Source organism: Corvus brachyrhynchos, unplaced genomic scaffold, assembly GCF_000691975.1.
Source record: "Corvus brachyrhynchos isolate BGI_N302 unplaced genomic scaffold, ASM69197v1 scaffold44, whole genome shotgun sequence".
In the NCBI taxonomy this organism is placed as follows: Eukaryota; Metazoa; Chordata; class Aves; order Passeriformes; family Corvidae; genus Corvus; species Corvus brachyrhynchos.
The window spans coordinates 4,676,612-4,699,162 of record NW_008238359.1 but is presented as its reverse complement, the minus strand read 5'-3'; the positions used below and the strand labels follow the sequence as shown (position 1 = coordinate 4,699,162).

The window sequence follows — 22,551 nt, the reverse complement described above, 5'->3', positions numbered from 1 at the left end:
TTTTCCAATTATACCATCCTAAAACTTGACTTACTCCCCTGTCCCAAATCCAATTCCTATACATCTCCATCCCAAACTCTCCAAACTCTCTAGGCCAAGGATGGATGCAATTGCAGGTCTCCACTGCACAAGACACGCAGAAGTAGGGCTAATCAAAGCTCTTCTTTTCAACCTTTTGAACTGGAAAGCAACACTTGGAAGTGTAAATTGGATGTTTAGTGTGATCCTGCATCCCAGCTTTGTTCATTTTTTTTTTCAGCAGGGCTAAACCTCCACTGCTGAGCGCTTTTCACTGGTATTGCATCAACAGGTACCCACACGTGACCCTGCTCTGCTCCAAGGCTGGTTGAGGATATAATCTCAGATCCAGCATGGCTTGTAGGAGCCAGGAGGACCTGGAAAGAACAGGAGGTGAATGAGGCCACAGCCTCCTCCAATTTATCCTCCTCTGTGGCCTCATTCACCTCTTGTTCTCTTCCCATATGGGTTTCTCCACCAGCAAGATGGGAATGACAGCTGGCATCTGTTTCCACTGCGCGCTCTGCTCTCTGTAGTGGCCACCCACCACACCTCTGCTGCCCATGGGTGCCCAGGATGTATCTTGCTGCCCTTCTCTGTGGTACAGATGGGTGTCCCCATTCCGCATCACTATGACGCAAAAAATGACAGCAGTGATGACAGCAGTGCTAACCCCTGCTTTGCCTTATCATTTGTGCAGCATTCAGGTGTTCTGGCCACTCAGGCATTTTGCAAGTCCTGTGGAAATGATGAAATTCACCAAAGTAAGGCAGAACAGGGATCACTGTGCTGAACACCAAAGCTGGACATCCCCTGCTAACTGCTCCTCATAAACCCCACCACCGCCACGTGCAAAGGCATTTGCAAACACGCGCTGAGCTCCCTGCCCTGTAGCAACAGAAAGGGAGTTCCCTTATCATCGCCCTGTCATTTAATATTAAGTTAGTTTGCTAAGTTTGAGGATGTCTCAAGGAATCATTCAGCTTATCCCTACACTAGACACTAGATCTTTAAGTTGGGAAGTGTCCTTAACCCTGAGGTCCTTAGCCTGACGCCACTGTTGTGGAAAAGAAATTGTCTATATTCACATTTGGAAGGAATTATTTAGAAGGACTGTTTCCAAACAGTCTGGTTAGATCTAAAATCACTATAAGAGTGCTGAATTGGGACCTAGGCATTTTTATTTTTCAGGCCTAGAGAGGCAAAGTAATCTATGTTTTTTCCCCAAAAAAGCCACAATAAGCCACAAGAAACTTGCATCTCTCCAATCAGAAACACCATGACTATCTAAACTACATCTGATTGGCCTCCTTAAAATCCTAGGACCCATATAATGCCCCCTTTCTTTATTATTCTTTAGTTTACAGAATAAACTGATAAGCTGAGAAAATATGTGCAGTATGCCATGTATTCTGAAAGTGCTCTAGTTGCTAGAGATATTAATAGACACAAGCATAAGCTTAGATAGAATATGAAATCCTTTTCCTTTTGCTAGTAAAAAATAAGTAAAAAACATATCATTTAGGAAGTGATATAGAAACAAACTGCATAATCTACAGATAAAGAGAATAAAATGGTCACAGAAGCAAAGCTTATTCATCACTTTATCTTGCAACCTGACACAGGACATGCTCAATCTATTTAATTACAGGAACAGAAAAATAGCAGAGAAATATGTACACAGAACAGCAATGTTTCCAGTCCTACCTTGGTCGTGACAATGCACAGACAATCCATCCTGTAAATCTCCACAGGAGTATATGTAAATCATAAAAATAAATCAGCAAGGGTGAGGAAAGGCTTTTGAATAGCATGAACAGAACCGGAGGCTTGAATCTGCACAGCCGGCTTTTCCAAGTGGGGCCCTCATAAGAAACTCGAGTCCTCCTCCACAATGCTAAAGGCAGTCATGATGCTCACAGGGATCAGTAAACCCACTAGAAATCGTCTCAAGCAAAACTTCCAGGTGGCTTATCAGGCTTGATTGCTGCATTGTTCAATCTGAGATCAAAATATGCTGTTGAATGGTGTGCAGCCCTCTAAATGGGAAGATGAGAACCACAACAAGCACAAAAGAGCAAAAGCATCACATTTCAGCCCTAGCTCTGGTTTCACAATTCTGATCTGCTGTTTCAGTATACCCATAAGATTTCCCTTGCCAAGTCTCTCTCTCTCAGCCTCTCTCTCTCTCTCTCTCTCTCAATCTCTCTCCCTCTCGCTCTCTCCTTCCCTGTCTTTTTTTTCCTCCCCCCTTTCACTCGCTCTCTCCCTCCTCTTCCCTACTAACTCAGAGCAAGCATAAAACACACAACTATCGGGCCCATCTATCACAGTGCTGTCACTTCTCTGCCAAAACAACTGCTTTGGGTTGTAAGGGGTTTTATTAAGAGCATGATTCCTACAAACACACATTGCTGGAAGTGCATGATTGAAACATGAAGGTGTGTGCGAGAACTCGTGCGTCACAGCTACAATTGCTCAGAATTACTGGGTCAGATTCGGATTTAGGGAAGTGAATATAAATAACAGCTGGATAAGGCGAACTTTAGCTATAGCAGAAAATAATCAGTCAGGGGAAAGAACCGGGATTTGCATACTTACACATGCACGTGGATCTGTCAAGCACAACAGTGATATAATTATAGTTTACCACCCGTGAAAAAAAAAAAACCTACATTATATACATTATTCAAAGCTGTGCAGGGGAACCTTTTTTTTCCCCCACCTATGAAAAATACATCAAACTTTTAACTAAAAGAAAGCACCTTGAACAACAGAGCTCAAACACTCCTTCAATTCTCTCACAAACTTTTCTTGCATCATTGACAGATCCACAGACTTAATCTATTTATCTCATGTTCTCTACATTTTGCTCGGAGTTTTACAGACTGTTTAAGTCCCCACAGCCCTACCTTTCTTGCAGTGATGCTGGTGCAGAGCTTGCCTTTCAGGTGTTTTACATGAATCATTCTGAGTTAGAAAGCTTGCTGTCAGCTCTTACAGGCTTCCCTCTCTTCCAGATAGAGGAAGAGAGAGAGAGAAGAAAGAGGGAGGGAGAAAGAGACTCAGAAGGGGAAAGATATGTAAAATGAAAGCTCTGGCCAAAGAGAGAGGAAAATCAATGCTTCTATTCACTGGGAAAAAAAAAAACACAGCCAACTGGACTGTTGACAGCAACAAGAGGAAATGTCTAGACACCCATACACTGCAATTCACCTTTTCAACACACTGGACAGCAAAATCTCCCCTGGGTGCTTTGCTGAGGATCTCTCCTTCTCACTCAGAGCTAAAATACGTTTTTAATAAAATAAGCCTTTCCAAGAAAATAAAAGATTATTTAAGAGTCGTCTCTCTTTCATAAATTACTCAGGTTATAACCCCAATATTCCCGTGATTGTTGGAGCAATGAGACGCGCTCAGTAAATGACACATATTATTTTGCCAAAATGAGGTCACTGCTACCAAAGTTACAAAATCCATAGTGAATCAGATATGTGGTCAGAGAGCAATCAACCCTCCCCCAAATATTAACGTCTTGGGGGATACAACATCTTAAAGAGAAAGTCTCCAGAGCACTTAGAACTGTGTCTAAGGCTTTAACTCACTCGGAGCAAACACATATGCACAAAACAAACTTGATTTGTGTTTACAGGCTGTGCTAGAACCTGCAGGTTTTCTCCCTACTGAGGTTTAGGTAGCCAAACAGTCAGACAAGTTTATTAAACTATAGATTACATGAAACAGGGAACTTTCAAACATCCTTGAAGTAAGACCCAATTTAATATCTCCTTAAGAATAAATTAACCCATTAATATGGTCTAATGTAAGCCACCCTTGTGTTCTAAGGATTATTGGGTAAAAGTGAATTCAGTCAACTCTAAAATCAGGAGATATTTTAACACTTGGGTGTAAAGCACCCAACAGTTTGTCCTCTTCTAATCGATAGATTCAAGCTGATCTTGTAATCGAGTAAGGTGTGAATATTTCATACACAAAATTACTTAATGACTTGGCTGTAAAATTTCATGTCAGACTTGAAACTGGCATATGGAGATGTATTTTGAAATTGGTCCCTAAGTGAATGATCTGCAAATGCTTCTACTTGCAACTCTACTCTTGTGAGATGATCCCAGTGAATTCATGATCCTATTTACAGTCTATTTGAAAAACAGAGGGTTTCAACCTTTTGGTGATGCTTACATGAACGTACAGCTCCCTCAGTGTACCAAAAAGCTTCCTCCTGCACTCCTCCAATTTTTGACTGTCACCTCCTTCCACTAAATATGACAATGAGCATTTAACAGGGCAGGATTTGCACATGTGCTCCTCAAGCTTAACACATAATTGAGCAGTTTGCTCCCTAAAATACTGCCACATACTTTTTATCTGCATAATCTCGCATAGCCCCACACAGAAGGAAGCCATGCTTTTGGGGACACAGACCCCAGCTTCAAACTTCCTCAGGCTGGTTTTGGTTGCCAGGGCTCCCAGTCATAGCTTTTAACACACACCTATCAATAACTGGCAGCAGATGACCATCAGTGGGTCTCCAGTGTTTCTTCAAAGATACAGTCCCTCATTTCCATTAACAACCCATCCCACACCCCAAAAAGAGGCTGAGCTGCTTAATTTTGTTTCTCCAACTAGATACTTTTTCCATTCACTTTTTCTCCCCAAGAATAAGTTTTGCAAATCCTTAGCACTGCTTTGCCCTTTATTAGCAACACCTCCTTCTGCTCTAATTTCTGGAGGTCATATTCCTGCTTAGTTCTATTTTTCCCTCTGTTCTTCCAGCCTTTTTATTATATGTACATATGATCCTGACTGAAATCTACTATAGAAAGGCTTGACCCAAAAACTAAAAAAATTGAGGAGCAGCCATCTGGGGTGAAAAGACGCGGTTTATAGTTGCTCATAGTCAATTTAGATGGTAAAAAATAACCTCTGTGATGAGCTCTGTCTCTTGGGAAGCCTTAATATAGGAAGAATAACAACTATTTCCCACTGTGACACCAGTGGCTCTGTGGATCACCATGTGAAAACCATCTGCCCAGTTGACTGCTTCTTTCTCCTCTAATTTTACCAACCTATCCATTTTAAGGTCATATAAAAACCAACAATATGAGGTAAGTGAGTTAAATGTGATGGTCTTTTAATGCAGTTTACACTGGACAATTTAATGCTCCTTTCTAGCATTAAAGTCTTCACTGTATCCAGGAACTTCCACCTGGATAACCAAAGCATAGGGTTTAATTACAAGAATCTGCAAAAGCTAAAATCATTAGAAAATATTCTGATTTTTTTTAAGCTTTCATGATGCACCTTCTTAAAACACTTCTTAAATTCTTTTGAAGCCCAAATATTATAGAGTAAAAACTGTAAAGAAAAATAGATTGCTAGAAAAAAAATTTAACAGCAAAACTGGTTTATTTTCTTTTATTCAAAGAGCAGAGATTAAGAAAGACAGGAGCACTAGGTCTCCAACTTTTGGAGTGGACACTAAGAAAGGAGGCATCTAAACAGACTGTTACTATTGCATTAGTAATGTCAGCATCTTGAAAAATTTAGCCAGTGAATATTTAGAGCTCTATGCACCTACACAGAGAACATATGAACACACACAAGCTCTTACAAATATAGAGAAAGATTTATTTACTCCTAATGTATCTTAAATTGTGTACTATGGAGTACTTGTCGATGATATTACATTCCCAGGTTATAATTCCTTTCCTCTTTTCAGGTTCTATATTGCATCCAAACAAGCTCCAGATAAATACTTCCCTGATTACGTCTTCCAAGAGGGCAATTGATGTAGTTGTCAAATTAAGTCTTTACAGCCAGAGCTCTCTTATACCACTTGAACCCAGTTCCTGTGGATCCCAGCTGGTTACCAGTTAACACCAGGATTCAAGTGATCTGAGTAAGTATATGCTACAAGGGAAAATCTGAAACAGTTTTTTATGCGGGCTGCTTTGTGTTACACTAAAAAAAAATTTAAAACAGAAGAGAGAGAGAAAAACTACTAATCTTGTAGATCCTGGATATGTAGTTAAAAGCTGTATTACAGATGAAATGTCAGAATAAATCCTTTTCATCCAGAAAGAGAAGTTAATACAAATTTCAGAAAGCATGTTCTGTATACCTTAGTCACTAAGAATTTTAATGTAGTTCCCAGGCTGAATCAGGAGTCCTGATGTTAATTTAAAGATCACCAAATTAGCAATTCTTCCCCTCCTAACTGCAGCAGCCCTAAGAGCAGCAGCTCTGTAACTGGCCTGAGGCCCAGGAGAGTCTCAGACAGAAGCTATAACAGGAATCGTTCCCTTCACCCGTGCATGGCAAATTTCACTGCTATTTAGCACAGTCAGTGTTGGAGGCCTGACCAGTTTCTCCAGCTGGTATCTTTTCCAGTGAGAAGAAACGGACAATTTTCTTTTTAGTAGGGAAGCACAGACCTTGCCTCTCAAAGCCCTGAAGGTGGATGGTAAAATGGGCGCAGGGAGAAGGGAAAGGTGGACAGGAAGCTCCACTCCTTCACCACAAGGTCTGTGCACTCAGGTGGCCACAGTGGCCTCAGGCTCAACAGCCACAGAAAAAAGTTTCTGCTTCACAGTTGTGGAGGGGATTCCCTCTCTTCTTACCCCAAGTACATTCCCACCTTACCACCCCTTTATGTAGTATGTGGGAGTTCACACCACTTTAGCCAAGTAACTGCCCCAGAAGAGGAAGAAAAAAAGCTACTTCTGAGACAGTGCAACCTCTCCAGCAGTCACATTGCCACAAGCTCACCAGTTTGAGGTCCTATGAGAAGGCAATAAGGCAAGCTGGGAACACAATATGACTCATAGGGTTGTAGGACATGCACTTTCATCATCACAAGGTATGGGGAAGAGGTCCTTGACCCATTCTACATCTCTGAAGATCCTTGGACAAGCTAGCCTTTTGAAAGCCCCACAACCTTCGTTAGTTTAAAACTCATGCATAATGTTTTTCCCATCTATTATTTCCTATACAAAGCCATAATTGTTTTCTTGTTTCCACAAATGCCCTACTCAGAATGAAACAGAAGTGCTTCATAAAGCTCTGCTGGCTTTATGCAGGCTGGAATGCTCTGCAACAGAATCACATGGTACTCAAGGGCGGTACGTCCTGAAGTGGTTCTCAATTCTCAAGATCAATGGTGAATGAAGAGTTCATTTTCATTCTTGAGCATTCTGCCTGGGGAAGTAAATCTAACAACCAATTGATCATCAGCAACTGAAAAGCTCTGGCACATATGTTCAAACATGTAGCCACTCTTAAATAGCTATGTGTCACTGTCATAGCAGCCACTAGCACCCAAGCAGGATCACTTGTAAAAGAAATCAGACAAAATGACGCTTTCAAGTGAACTGACACACTAAACCACAAGTTCCTGGAAATGAAAACAAAACATCTGCTATCTACAATCCCATGATACTGAGAACTGAAGAAAACACCACTCACAGCTCTGAATGTCTTCGAGTTTGGCAATGGTGTTGCCAATTTTCAGAGTTTCCTCTCAGGTACACTTTGTACACGAACAGCATGAAAATGCAGTACATAGAATTGCTGATGGAGAAACATTTAGTCCGGGGTTTGCAGTGACTTTAAGTAGGAGGATGGTGCATTGTTCAGCTGGGCATTCATAACAAAAATCATGTTGTGAAATGGGGATGAGATCAACTACATCCCATTATTTTCACAACATCCTCATGGACACAATGTATTTAGGGCGTATCTCAAACTTTTGATAATCCCTTGCTTTGGATAAATAATATCATCCATAAATATAAAGACAAATTCCAATGAGTAGATATGTTCTCATATTTCAACTATCAAGTACCACTATGGTCCCATATGGTACAAAAGCTTTTCTGATTGAGAAACTGGGAACACAACAACACAAGAAACTCAGAAAATCATGTGAGAAAATTAGATCTTCAGGTTTTTTAAATTTAATGAGCAGAGAAATTAATCTAGAAATGGAAACAAAGCCCATGGAAAAGTCTTAGACAAGAGGAATAATCCGCAAGTTTCCACTGTTAGGAACAACTTTTGCTGAAGTCTACAAGGCACCATACAAGCACACCAGCTCAGTTAATGTCTCTTTTCTTTTCATCATGTTTCCAGCTTGTTTACTTTAAAAGAAAATTTAATAAGTTTCTTTCACTTCAAAAAGAAGTGACACAAAATGATGCCAAGGCTGAAAGAGTGCATAATAATATCTAAGCCCAAGGGAATTGTTCCAGCCAAGTTGTGAACCTATGAAAATAATGGAGATACTATAATGAAACACTTGTAACTTCACCGTTGCAAGCAGCAAGACAGGGAAGTGTAACACACCCCCTTAGCACAGCCATAAAGTAACGCTATTCAGCAGAGTTTTATGATCGGTATCGTTAGGCTGCCCATACAAAAATCATCACTTTGCTGACATTCATATTCTTTCATACTGACTCCAGACCAAAAAGAAACTACAACACACACTGAGAGACTGAAAACACCTGGAATAAAACTGACTAACTGTGCAACAACTTGTACCTCTAAAATAGACTGAAATGAAACCACCTTGAGATCAGCTAATCTGTAGCACCATCACCAATATGAACAAGATTTGTACATAAAAACAAAAATTAAATCCTGCTAGGTCAGCAGAAAATACCCAGAGCTAGTAACATACAACAATAAATGGCAGCTGTAAGCCTCATTCAAATGTGATAATGTACATGCAGTCATTAAGCAGAAAAAAAATAATCCAGGAGCTCAAATTCAATATGTCCTTCACCTCCAGCAAAACTTCACTAAACAAGGATTTCATTCTCCATCACAAAAAAAAGAGGGGACAATACCTTTGTCTTCATGTCTACCACATAGTTTTCAAAAGTCGTGTTCTCCTTGTGTTCATGACATTGTCCAGGTCCTTCTGATCTGTTGGAAGCTGCAGGCTAAAGAGGAAGGTAAAAAAAAACACAAATAAAGTAGCTGAGATGTGTGCTTTAATTCAATTACATTTAAACATACAGATGAGCATGCACACACAAAAGGGCAGCCTGAATTTGGATAAGTATCTGGTGGCTTCTATACAAGATTTTCACCTCAGTGTTTTGTCATGCAAAACTTTCTGGGTTTAATCCTACAGGCACTCTCATGGAAGTCTGTGAAGGTCTTAATAGGCTAAATCTGCAAGATGATGCTTATCATAATCTCTCTGTGACTTCAGAAATCATTCAAGGTGCTCTGCAGCTCTCGGCAACAGAACACAAAGATAAGGAAGGAAATCAGTGCCCTGACAAGACCTGCTGACAGTGATGGGGTTCTCATCTGGAGTAGCTGCAGGAATATGTAATATATCTCCTTACAGCAACAAACAAACTATCTGGCTTGTTTTCTTATTTGTAATTCATTACATTCTCCTAAGTGAAACATTTTTTTAAAAGGTTTCATGCTTGACTAGGAACCATATGTGCAACTCTTTTAAATTAAAATGCATTTTTTGTTACCTTTCCTTCATTTACACAGATTTCAATCTTACATTGCTTACACAAAACCCTCATAAAACACATAGTATTTCTTCAAATAATATCTTTGGCAGAAGACATAGTAAATGGCTATGTTTGTTTTTTCAATTTTCCTGCTGGAAATCTAATACATTACTGTAGATTTTACATTAAGACAGTAAATATTACAAATGACATCTCTGTTTACAATGCTCTGCCCTGCAAAAATGTGCTTGAAGAGTCAGCCTTTGAATGAAACGTGATGACTGCCTCTTACTCGGATCTCAGAAAATTTCTGGGCACTTTGCAAAAGCACAAACAGGAAAGCGGGGAGGATTCAAACAGAATTGTATCTGTGGGTGCTGAGCATCACGAGCACCCTGAGTGATTTAGACCCATGCTGTTTTAGCCTGGGCAACAGGAGTGCAGTCAATTTTAACACAACAGGCAAGAAATTGTTAGCATTTTAAGTAGAGCAACCACTGCCAGCACAACTTAGGAAACAACAAGAAACAGCCAAATCACACTCACATGTGCAAATGTTCTCCCCTCTGATGCTAGGTTGTTTATTTAGGGCTCTGTCCAGCAAAAGACTGAGTGCTGGCCCCAATCCAGGCAACTACTTAGACACGTGCTTTTAACTTCACTGGAACCAATGGATGAGTCTTGTGCTCCAGTAAAGGCTGCATTTAAAGGCTGGATCAGGCCCAGCAGCTCAGCATTACATGGGGCTAAGTACACAGGACTCCAGGAGTGTCCTGTCCTCCTCACATGGAGAGCCATGCATTGCCTTGGCTGGTTTCTAGTCACCAAACGGTGGTGAATATTTCCCATTTGTAGTCTGGAAGGGAGGAAGGGACAGAAAGACAACGAGGCCAAAATTTTCAAGGACAGCAGGAAACTGAACCCAGGTCTTGACCCAGAGCCTACAGAAAATCCAAACAACTCCCTAAATGTTTCTTTCAGTAAGAGAAAATTGGTTTTGCAAGGAGCTAAAAAGCATGCACAAAAATTTCATTTCATCTTTGCTTTCTTCAAATACCTGACATAAATGTTTTTCATTGTTATTATTTACAGGCAACAATATAAACTCTGCAAATCAATACATTATTTATTTGCTCTAATCATCAAGAGCTAAAGGATCCTGATTCTAAAGGAGCTCAGCTTCTGCAACTTCTCAAAAGGGGTTTGACAAGCTTCAGCAGAAACTTCTATGGTAACATTTATCAAATGAGTGCGGCTGCAAAATTGGATAAGAAACTTACTTTGTTTACATTTTACATATTTTTTCCCTCAAATTTTTCACCATTACTTGGCTCCAATATTTTGAAAGAACATAAAACAATGTCATAAGATGCTATGAAATGTTTCCATTGTTTTCCTTAGGGAAATGGGTCACAAATTCATTGTAAAGAGCAGGAAATCTAGGACATTAGGAGGGTCAAGCAAGAGTAATTGTAATAAATCTGGAACATCTCTCTGTTCCAGTGTATTAAGGTTCAATAATCATTAGCAAAATAATATATGGTTATTATATATAAACAAAGCATATGCTAGCAAACCATGTGAACACCAAGAGATATTTAATTCTGTGTTACGAAATAAATGGGACTGTATTGTTGAGCTTTCAGCGGGGTACCCTTCCTTCCCTGACCAGGGTAAGAGAGCAGAGGAGGCTGCTGTTCTGCTAAGTTCTTTATTTCACAGTCTCATAGCTTTCTTGAAAGCAGAGTTCGAAGGGGGTTACGTGATAAAGCCAAGCAGCAACAGCAAACAGCAGGCAAAACCAGCTACTTCTTCTATATGCTCTATATACTCTATATATTTTTTCTCACAGAAGTGTGGATTATATTTGCTAACTGACCAATAAGATTAACACACTATTCCAGTTTTTCTTTTCTTAACCTATCCAGGTCTAATTCTAACAGCCGTAAGCCTTACACAAGTGTTACACAGGTATTACACAGATCTGCATATACAGTTTCTATCAGCTCTTGTTGTTTATGTGAACACTCTATCTAAAAAATGTGAACAGTATAATTCTATCTATATTTTGGCTAAAGTAAAGAATTCTGTGAAAAGGTAACACTGCTGCAGTAAGAACTGTGTTTAAGGTCCCTTTGCTGCAGCTTTTCAATGTTCAAAGCATATTTCTACTAAAAGTTAAAAATCTATATTTCTATTTCACTTTAGTGTGACTTCATGTATCTCAGCTTGTCCAAAGGTTTTAATTCAACCCCTGTGATTTGGCTTCCCTCTGGGCCTGAGTCCAGAAGAGCTTGCACTCCAACACTGTATAATCCAAGAGGCAGAAAGAATACTTGCTGTGCATTGTGATAGATTTATTAAAAACTAACAATCTTGGATTTGAGTCTTTTCTTATTCTTGATTACATACAACCCTCCCTTTGGAGGCCAACAAAAAACCTATCCTGCTTAAATTCATTTGTATACTTTATAGCCAAAAGCTGCCTGCTCGTGCAAGGGAAGTGTTTCAGCAACACCTCGTTATTCCTGAACCATGAGCAGGAGATGCAGACCAGGCAGCCCCAGCATGACAGACTGCAAATGCAGTGGACAATACGTGCCGTGCTCACACATCCTTGCAGGAGGTTCTGGAAATAATGACTTCAAGCTTGAACTAAAACTACTGCCAAAACTATAGACTTTTTATCACACTCCTGCATCCAGAGGGCTGATAGTTGGAAAAACTCTATCTTCCTCTTCACAGAAGAAAGCATTATCTTATTCTCTTCAAATTGGTCAGAGAAACAGAAGAGATTTCACAAGCAAATGTTGCAAGGGCAGATCAAAACTTCACTTGGTAACTTTACCCACATGGTTAGTAACCATGAGCCTCGTAGATCACTCCTAAAGCAGCCTTCTAATTTTGTGCATAATTCACACTAATCTATTTAGATTATAATTAACAGGTACTATTTAGACCATAATCTCTTCAGCACAGTCTCTTTCATTGTGCAAATTTACAGCGTTATTTAAATATTTATTAATAAAATTATAACCACATTACCTACCTTGCTAATTTTGTCTAATTTTAACAGTGCTCAGTGAAGTTTTTCTGTGCTTATAACACATGTTGCTGGTAACTTTTTAGGACATGCACAATTGACACAATCAACTGACAGCAAAACTCTGGCTGATTATTTTTTGACAAAGTACATAAATATAAGTTCTTAAAGACTTGTCACTGGTTCCACTTTCAGCAGGCAGCATGTTCCAGTTCATGTCTGAGCCAGCAACCAGACAGAAGGAGCATCTGCCCTCACAGGCAATTATGACATAAGGGGTTTCCGTGAGTTTCTATGGGAGGTCCTCCTATAGCAGCCAAGACAGGTAATGGTGGATGAATTCTCCAGTCTGTTGTAAGAATTTATAGAATTTCCAGAATTTATACCGGATATATCAGTAGAAGGAACTACCAATAGTTACCACATGTTTATTTCTTGGGGTGAAATCCAACACTGAGAATATAAAAAATATTTAAAAAAAAAAACAGGAAACATACATGCAAACTTTATTCTGCTCTTCCATGTTCTAGGATATTGTTTCCAGGACTCATGGAATATTTTCTAGGGCTATGTGGCTAGAAAAAGCTGATCAGCTTTACAAAGGGCCCAGGAGGGTGGGTGGAAGTGTGAGGAGCTGCAGTCCATGAGCCCAAATAAGTGTGCAACTGCCTTAGGGCTCAGAGAGCTAATGCACCTTCCCCTACAGCCCCTGGCTTAGGAAACACTCCCATCTATGCTTTTAGTGAGAGAAATTCAAAACAGAGACTGATCTGAGATGTCTTTTGGCACTTTGGTTTCACCAGCTGGTAGCTCTGCTCCAGTCTCACGAGAGCCTGTCAATAAATGCCTGCTTGCCCCAAGTGATTTACATGAGGAGGGGAAAGAAATAAAAGACCCCAGTGATCTGTTAACTTTTGGATGCTGATATCTGTCACGAAATCTATCATCCTGGTAACCAAATGCTCCCAGAAACATAGTGCTCAGTGATACTGCTTTTATTTCATTAACTTTTCTAGAGCAAGCATATTTGAAAATCATTAGAACATTTAAAAAGCTACATTTCAACATAATGTATGCTGGAATTATCCATTTTACAGGACATTGATGTAAATTAATTCATTCAGCAGCTATGCTGGCGTAGGAAGCAACCTGAGCTGAACTGAGATGCTCAGCAGGATGCTGCTACTAGCAAAAAACAGGGCACACCTCTGCGCCAGGTACAGCCAACCTGCTCACACTCTGCTCAAGCTGTGTGTGAACTAGAACTGGACCCAAGTCAAGTTCATCCTTTACCACATGCCAGCAACAGCACAAACACCTTCTGTGCCTGTGGTCTGTCCTCCAAGCTCTGCACCTTTCTGCCGTACCTCGGCAGAGCTGACACCTCTCGTAAACGTGCTGCAAGCATCACTGGACCACCAAAGAACAAAAGAAGTTGTACATCTTGGACAGATTGTGGGAGACAAAGCATCACTGAGGGCTTGATGAGTTTTTCCTGCAGTGCCATGCAGAGAAGTAATCCTAGAGATCATAAGATGTGCTTTGCTCTTTCTGTACCCTGCTAGTCCTATTTCTATGCCTCTTATAGTCCTTATTACAGGAAGAAATTTTATTCAACAAATTTTTGACAGGATATGACTTTCATCAATATCACTGAAAACTCAGGCAATCCCAGAGCAGGCCATGCTAGAAACTAAAATCAGAAATATAATCCCACAGAAGTCAAGCAGTTTAATTTGCCTCAGCTGGGCCTAAATTTCAATCCAGAAATAATATAGCAGAGCTTTCTTTTCTAATTCAGTATTTATAAGGCCTACAGAAAGGCATGGATCCATGTCAAATGATTTAGATGTCAGAAAGGATTTTATTTCCATTTCCATGTTAGGGTTTCTTGTTCATTTTTTGATGACATCAAGGTTTGCTCCACATCACATTGCATTAGTTCAGCTTTTGCAGCTGTCTTAAGTCAGGGTGATGTTGTAGAGCACTACGAGGTCTCATGGCTAAGCCCTGTAAGAATGTCAATGCAGTCCCTTCTGCACCAGTGTTCCCAATATGACCAGTAAATGTGAAAGGAGAAAAGAAAAATAACATATTTGGGCATAGATTCTACTGTGCAAATCACAGCACAAGTGTTCTATTTTTTTTTAAGTTATTGTATTTGACAGTGAGCATAAATATCACAATAATATTTAGTTTGTCCTGGGATTTTTATGATTTCACTTTAACTTATATGGATTCAACCTTTCAGAAAATTTTATGACAGCCTTAAAGAGTGTTACAGCTCAGGAACAATTATCTGGCTGTGGACTTATGTCTCAGAAAGGTCAGGATCTGATTTAATGCTGCTGCACCCTCCTGAGAGCAAATCTTGCTCTCAGTGTGTTTCCGGATGTCAGAATGTCACTGGTGAACTTTGTATTTGCTCGTCCCCGATACAGAGTTGACCAACCATCTAAAAGCTCTCATCCAAGCCATCAGTTACTGAGTAGTCACTCAGACTAACACAAAACCTATACTCAGACCTGATTTCCCTCACTATCCATATCACACAACTATCCTGCTGCACCGTGACTCCAATCTACGGCAAGACAACTGACTTTCCAGGCAGGAAATTCAGGCAGGGAGGAGACACCAGCTCATGCATCAGCTTTTCTCCTCCCAGACAGAGAGTTCAGATGAAGCTGGCTGGAGTCACTTGGCCCCGCAGACTCAAACCTGGTGACTAACCAGAGGACACACAGGATTCATTTTCCTGATGCAGGCTCCATCTCCAGTGTCACTTGTCATAGAATCATAGAATGGTTTGGGTGGAAGGGAACTTTAAAGGTCACCTATTCCAATGCCCTTGCCGTGGGCAGGGACGCCTTCCACTAGATCAGCTTGCTCAGAGTACAATCCAACCTGACCTTGAATGTTTCCTGGGGTGGGCATCCACCACTTCTCTGAGCAACCTGTTCCAGCCTTTCACCACCCTCATTGTAAAAAAAATATTTCTTTAATATAAATCTAAATTTACCCTCCTTTAATTTAAAACCATTTAGCCCTTGTCCTATCACATCAGGCTCTGCTAAAAAGTGTGTGCTCATCTTTCTTATAAGCTCCTTTTAGGTACTGGAAGGTGCTCTAAGGTCTCCCAGGAGCCTTCTCTTCTCCAGGTTGAACAATTCCAGCTCTCTCAGCCTGTCTCCATAGGAGAGATGCTCCAGCCCCCACTCCATCATTGCACCCATCCTCTGGACTCATTCCAACAGTCCACATCTTTCCTGTGCTGGGAGCTGGATGCAGTACTCCAGGAGGGGTCTTAGGAGAGGGGAGTAAAGGGGCAGAAAATAGAAGAGCTCATGCAGAGCTTTATTTTCGAGCTGGGATACAAATCAAGGCATTCATGTGTCTCCTTTCCCAGGCAGCAGAGTGTCACTAAGGTCACACAGTGGTGGACTCTGCCACGTGTGATGATTTGTGCAGCAGGGAGGGAGCAGGGCACTGTGCAGCCACCTCACAAACACAAGCCTTGAGAGGGCTGTTGCTCAAGTACAGTCTCCCCTGCTGAGACCTGGCACACCAAAGAGCAGTGGTTGGCAGGATCTGATGTGGCAGAGGTAAAGTGAGCAAAAAAAAACATTGCAAAGATTAACTCTGCTGCAAGAAGGAAGAGATAAATAATTTACAGTTCAGATGCATGGAAATGGCACTCAAAGAATGAGACTGGACAGACTGGTTGCAGTTTTCAGGCAAAGACACACCCCAGCTGCAGCTCCATGCCAGGTAGATAACTGCCTCCAAGAAATGCAGACAATTAACTTAAGTATTGCTGAGTTCTTACCCTGATTGGGTATTTTCCAAAACATTCCTGGTAGCAGTGTTTTTAAACTCCATAGGGCAAATTTAGACACCTCTGAACATGAGAATGAATGAGATTAAAATGTTAAACAAATAAATGCATTTTCCCCAGCTCACTGGGATCTGAGTCAGATCATTCTCCTCATTCCTTTACCTTTCAGCTATCAGCCTGCACTTTGCTGGGCATAAAGATAAAACATGAAGAATAATTTGGGATATTAAAGATCTATTTCTTTCAAATAAAGCAGAAGCTATTACTGAACTCTTATGAAGGCTGGAGGAAAAGGACTAGAAAAATTAAAAGGCTGAACATTATTAATGAATGCTCATTTAGAATTTGCTATCATAAAATATCTTGGAAGCAAAATCTACAGCTGAAGAGGGCAGGCTGCATGCAGAAACAAGCTCTGGAAGGAGTTCCATGTGCACTGTATCACACTGAGAAGAAAGCCAGAGCGCTGTGCCTGCTGGGAGATCCCTTCAAGCATGGAATAATGACACCTGCCAAAAGGCTCTGCAAGCAGAAAGGTCACCTGCAGCAAGAGTGACGTGCTAAAGCACATGGTTTGATTCCAGTTGTGCCCACCTGCACACATTTTATTCATTAGCTTCAGTGGACTCCCTCCACACCTTAGCCCATATTAGTGAAATCACAATCTTGCCGTGAAAATACAGGCAGACCACAGCTGGAAGCAAATGCAAATACTTGGAAACAGAAAAAAAAAAGAAAGTAAGTAATTAATTGTAAGGGAAAACATGAATAATGATTTTAAATTAAATAATCTTTGCATGCTATTTTAATTAGCAAGGATAATGTTTATTTTACTTACATAGAAGTTCTGGATACATAAATTCCAACCTACATATTTCAGTTGCCATAACAACTTGATACATTTATTCTCTTGTGTCATTTTTTATTGCATCAGTGTGGATTTTTTTTTAACAACCAGGGGAAAAAAAAAAGCCAACTACTTTGGTTGCTATAATAACACACTATTTTTTAATTGTTCTTCTCATGTTTAATTCTTCTTGAAACGAATATATAATTTTCCTCTAAAGATGTTCCTAGCACAGTGTGGAAAATTCACTACTCAGTTCAGGGCTCAGTGCTGGGTTTGTCAAAAATCCCAAGGATATGTACAGCCCTTTAGCTCAACTGCTACTCCAGTAGTCTCCCTTAGGATATTTAGCTTGAGGTCAAGTTCTTAACAGAAGACCTACACAGTAACTCTAAGTCCCCAGTTAGTGCATTTTCTCCTGAAAACCAGAAATAAATTAAATGAACATCAGACTCTTCAAAAAGGTGCACAATAGATTTGAGGCAGCAAACATAACTGCAGAGATGCAAAACACTTGAGTAAACCACTGCCGTGCACTCCAGGCCAGGAGGATCTCACAGAGCAGTTTCCACATTTCATACACACTGTATGTGTGTAGCACATGATGAGCTTAACTACACTTTCATCCAGGAGCAGAAATGGTTCCTAAACTCTTGGAGCCTCCAAGGAGTTGGATCAAATCTTTTAAAGGTACAGTCAAATGGCACTACAATGCAAGGAACAGAGAGGAGGAGGACAGCCTTTATCCTTGCCTCTGCAGCATAGCAAAGCCTGATGTTGCCCATTGACCTTTCCCAGCTCTGCACCCCTGCAAATGGCCCCTTTCCAATTAAATTGCAATTACCTAACTGCTGATGTTGCATTTCTATCTGGTCCCCTGCAAAAACCATAATGAGAGAGACTGTATTAATTACTATGAATTATATTAAGGTACAAGATGATGAACTTCTTGGTAACCATTGTTCCATAGAGCTGCCATGGACTGACCTCATATTAGAGATAATAGGGCATTTATGAAAGTGAGGTTAGAGTTTTTGATGGAGAAGGACTTAGTGCAATGGCTCCTGTGGGTTGCCTTGGCCTCTGGGGGCAGCTCTTCATTTATTCCTAACTGTAATACCTATACTTCAGGTCAGGAGGGTTAGAATGGTTGCTTGCAAAGGACTGTATCCCTCTCAGTTGTCAGCAGAATGAACAAGGGTCTGTATGTGTGTTACCACTCGCAGTTTAGGACAGGATCTAACCCTTATTGCAGCCTTCCAGTACATAGAGAGGCCACAAGAGAGCTGGAGAGGGACTTTTGACGAGGGCATGTAGCGATGGGACAAGGGGTAATGGTTTTAAACTGGTTTAGGTTGGGTACTAAGAAGAAATTCTTTACCAAGAGAATGGTGAGGCACTGGAACAAGTTGCTCAGAGAAGCTGCAGGTGCTCCATCCATAGAAGTGTTCAAGGCCAGGTTGGATGGGACTTTGGGTAGCGTGGTCTACTGGAAGGTGTCCCTGCCCATGGCAGGGGGTTGGAGCTAGAGGATCTTTGAGGCCCCTTCCAAAGCAAACACTTCTGTGATTCTAACTCAAAACAGGAGAAACACCCAAGAACATGCAGTGTACTGCATGATAACCTTGCAGGAAATATGTTTAAATAAGTCACTCAGAAAATGTGAATTCTGATTTATCTCATGATGTGCCACAGGTCCACAGCAAATGCAAGAATAGAAACCAATCTCCTGTCTCCTCCACTGGCCCACACAGATTCTTCCTATTTACACACACCTCCAGAGAAATTACAGAGGAGGAAACTATCCACATTTCAGTTGAGATTACATTTTGTCCCTTTTCTTGCCAGAAATGGTGAAATTAAGTCAGTCTACTTAACAGCAGTAATAAAATCAGTTCCATTTTGAGAGCAGGACTGATATATTGATACATATAAAGTGATACTTAGGATGACCAAAGGTGTTTTACACTAATACAGGAATACAAACCCTGCATTAAAGATAAGAAAAAAAAAGCTCAAACCACCAAAAAAAACAAAATCAAAGCCTTGAAGAATATTGTAATGACTTTTACTTCTCAAGATAGTTTTCCTTGAAGCATCCTAAACCTTCTTATAGAAGAATATTTGTTTCAGCCAGAGCCATAGGGAGGGGAAATAAGCAGTGGCTGTCATTACAGTGGCAAGCTGCCTTGCTAAGTCATGGCTGCTGAGCTCCACAATCATCTATACTCATGCTGACATGCAAAAAGACTGCAGCTAAACAAAACCTTCGGCAAAACAGAGTGCCATACCTCTTCATCCAGCTTCCCTCCTAAAAAGCATTACAAATGCTTCACACTGATATATATCAAAGGCAAAGGACTCAAAAGGTAAGTTAAGTAGAATGACTCAGGTCATTAAACTGCAGAACACATCATCATGCTCCCTAAATGCTGGTAAACAGATAAAGTGAAGTGAAAGGGAAAACAACACTCCCTAAATACTTTGCAGAAGGTTGGGCTCCATGGATCTGCCAATGCTTGACAATTTCCTTTGTGACAACTGTCATGACCTCAGTGCTGGATAAGAATCTTTCACTGCCTAATGGAGAGATGGCAGAAACCTGTATTTTGTATGAGGACCCCAGGAACTATTAACATTAGCCACTGACCAAGGTTATTAAAAAATTATGGACTGTACAGGGGTTTTGGCTTCTGTGAGCTTGTAGAAGCATGGAAGTCTAAGGGCTACTGAAACTTCATTAAATAAATTTCACTGTCAGCTGCAGTTGACACTGAGAAAAGGAGCAGATGCTTATGTACCAGGCACTGCCAAGAGTTGTAGGTAGGAAGTCTCTTAGTCTGTGTAATGCCTCTTCCACACATACTACCTTGCACAGGTCATACAGTTCCTGGACCAGGAATCCTTCAGAGGTACCAGCTCAAGCTGGCCTGAGAAACAGTGCCCTTGTCACAGCTCACTGACACCGAGGTCCAGATGACACTATCAGAAAGGAAACCCTGGAGGAGGCAATAAATCCAGTCTCATAAAAACTGACTGCAACAGCTCACGTTAAATCTGTCTGCAACTCTATGCATTTGCAATGTGTCCGTTTCTCCATTTGCTGGGATGTACCTGCCATTGAGGAGGCTGATTTGGGTAGAGATCTACATACAAATTTTGAAGAATGTCAGATGAAAAACTTGAAAATACTTTCACTATTGATGAACATTTGCTTGAAACATCCCAAATCACCTTTATGTCCTACTTACTGTACAACCTCACGTCTCATTAGAAGGGGCTCAAATTCCAACTCTGGTTGTATTCAGAAGCCTCATAACAATGCTGATGTTTGTTAATGCCAACAGAACACAGCTCTGTGCGCTATTCTGTATACATAGCTGTCCTGGTTTCAGCTGGCATAGAGTTAATTTTCTTCCTAGAAGCTGGTGTAGGGTTGTGCTTTGGATTTAGGATGAGAATAAAGTTGATAAGACACTGATGTTTTAGTTGTTGCTAAGCAGTGTTTACACTAAGCCAAGGACTTTTCTGTTTCTCACACCAGCCCACCAGTGAGAAGGCTGGAGGAGCACAAGAACCTGGGAGGAGACAGAGCTGGGAGAGCAGACCCCAGGTGATCCAAAGGATATTCCATACCATACGGCATCATGCTCAGTATGTAAACCAGGGAGAAAGCTGGCCAGGAGTCACTGCTCAGGAACAGGATGGTCATTGGTCAGTAGATGGTAGGTGTAATTTGTTTTGTATATTAAAAATCTTTATTATTGTTGTTATTACTATTTTCCCTTCCATTCCTGTTCTGTCAAACAGCCTTGTCTAAAATTTACAAATTTTACCCTTTTTTTCCCAATTCCTTCCCTCGTCCCACTGAGAAGGGGTGAGTGAAGAAGGGGCTGTGTGATGTTTAGCTACCTGACAGGTTAAACCACAACAGCAGCCCCCATCTTGACAACCTATTGCATTATTACCACCACCAGGTGAATACCACATTTCACCAGCTTATACACAAAGCTGAAACTAGGCAAGATCATCTTCCTGACACATTTTTGTGCGGTACTAAGTAAAACAGGGGTCACTAGAGGTGGCCCTAAAAGAGATGGTAAATTCTAATATTGCACTTTGAAAGGCTATGAGCAAAAATGTAGTTTCTACTATAAAGACAAATACCTGTAATCAGCGATGTAATTTCATGGTTTGGGAGCATCCTCATGTCTGTTTTCTTAGCTGTAGTTAACTAAGAATATTCTTTTGAATATATGTGACCAACATCCTGATCACAATTCACAAAGGCAATCCAAGCCTTCATTTTCTTTTGGCTGGGCTGCAACAAAGCCCTGTGAAGCTAGGCACAAAGACTGCTTTTCCAAGATCATTACAACTTGAGCACTCCTCTCTCTTCAGCATTGAGTAAGGATGTCAGATCAGTCCTCCCTTCTCTGTGATGATTATCCATAGTACAGAGCACCAATATAAGGAGGGGTTTGGTCCTTGTCTAAGGGTGAGATGATCACAAATTGCAAGCAAAGAGTAATATATGATGATTCTAAACCTCAAAAGTAACAGAATCGTCCACTGTGAGTGCAAAGATATCTGTGTATATCAGGCACATTCCCTGGATGGGGAAAAAAGCAAGGAATCCAAGACATAAATTGATATTGAATTAAGAAGCAGCATTAATAAATACACTTTTGACTGCAGAAGAGGACTGTTTCAGGCAACAATGTATTCAGCATCCTGAATATTGAAAGCTCCAGTTACAGGCTTGCTGCTGACCTAGCAAAGATAGCGTTGGGTGTGCCCAGAGCATTTTCTGTCCAAAAAAGTATCAGATATCTCAGAAAAAGAATAGAGTGATTACATAAGTGAAGGCATATGTATGTCATAAATCTTCCTACTGCTTAGGAAGACACCAAATTGTCAGTTTTGTGACCTCTAGTTTTCTACAAACTACCACTACACCAAAAAATGTGTGAGAGACGACATCAGCTTGGTGTAATGACTGACCTGAAATCTCTCAGGAGATTCTTTCACTCCTTCTTGTTGTAATTAACAAACTCACACTGATCAAACTTGTTTTAGTGGTTCATTAAAACAACAATAATTTAAAAGTTACCATTTTTGTTTAGACCAGAGTTTCAAAAGCCACCTTCTACAAAAATGGACTTTGGATCCACTATGTCTGTTAGTGCTAATTCCATTTTTTTTTTCCACCTTGCACAACCCCTGTTTGCCTTGTCTCTTCTCAAAAAGAGAGGCCATGACTACTTGAAAGTTCTGAGCTAAAATATAAATATAAGTATATATA

The 22,551-nt window shown here is 40.5% G+C and overlaps 1 protein-coding gene across 15 annotated transcripts in view; it reads right to left on the bottom strand.

Annotated features, from left to right (window-relative positions):
- Positions 1-22,551, bottom strand: part of DLG2 (discs large MAGUK scaffold protein 2) — a 1,005,290-nt gene that overhangs the window by 847,210 nt on the left and 135,529 nt on the right. For 12 of the 15 annotated variants that reach the window (XM_017735865.1, XM_017735859.1, XM_017735860.1 and 9 more), the window contains one exon: positions 8,889-8,984. In XM_017735865.1, coding sequence (XP_017591354.1) covers positions 8,889-8,984 — 96 coding nt within the window. Of the gene's footprint in view, positions 1-1,725; positions 2,211-8,888; positions 8,985-22,551 lie in introns of those variants that run through there. The other 3 variants (XM_017735872.1, XM_017735875.1, XM_017735878.1) reach the window with 3 other exon arrangements.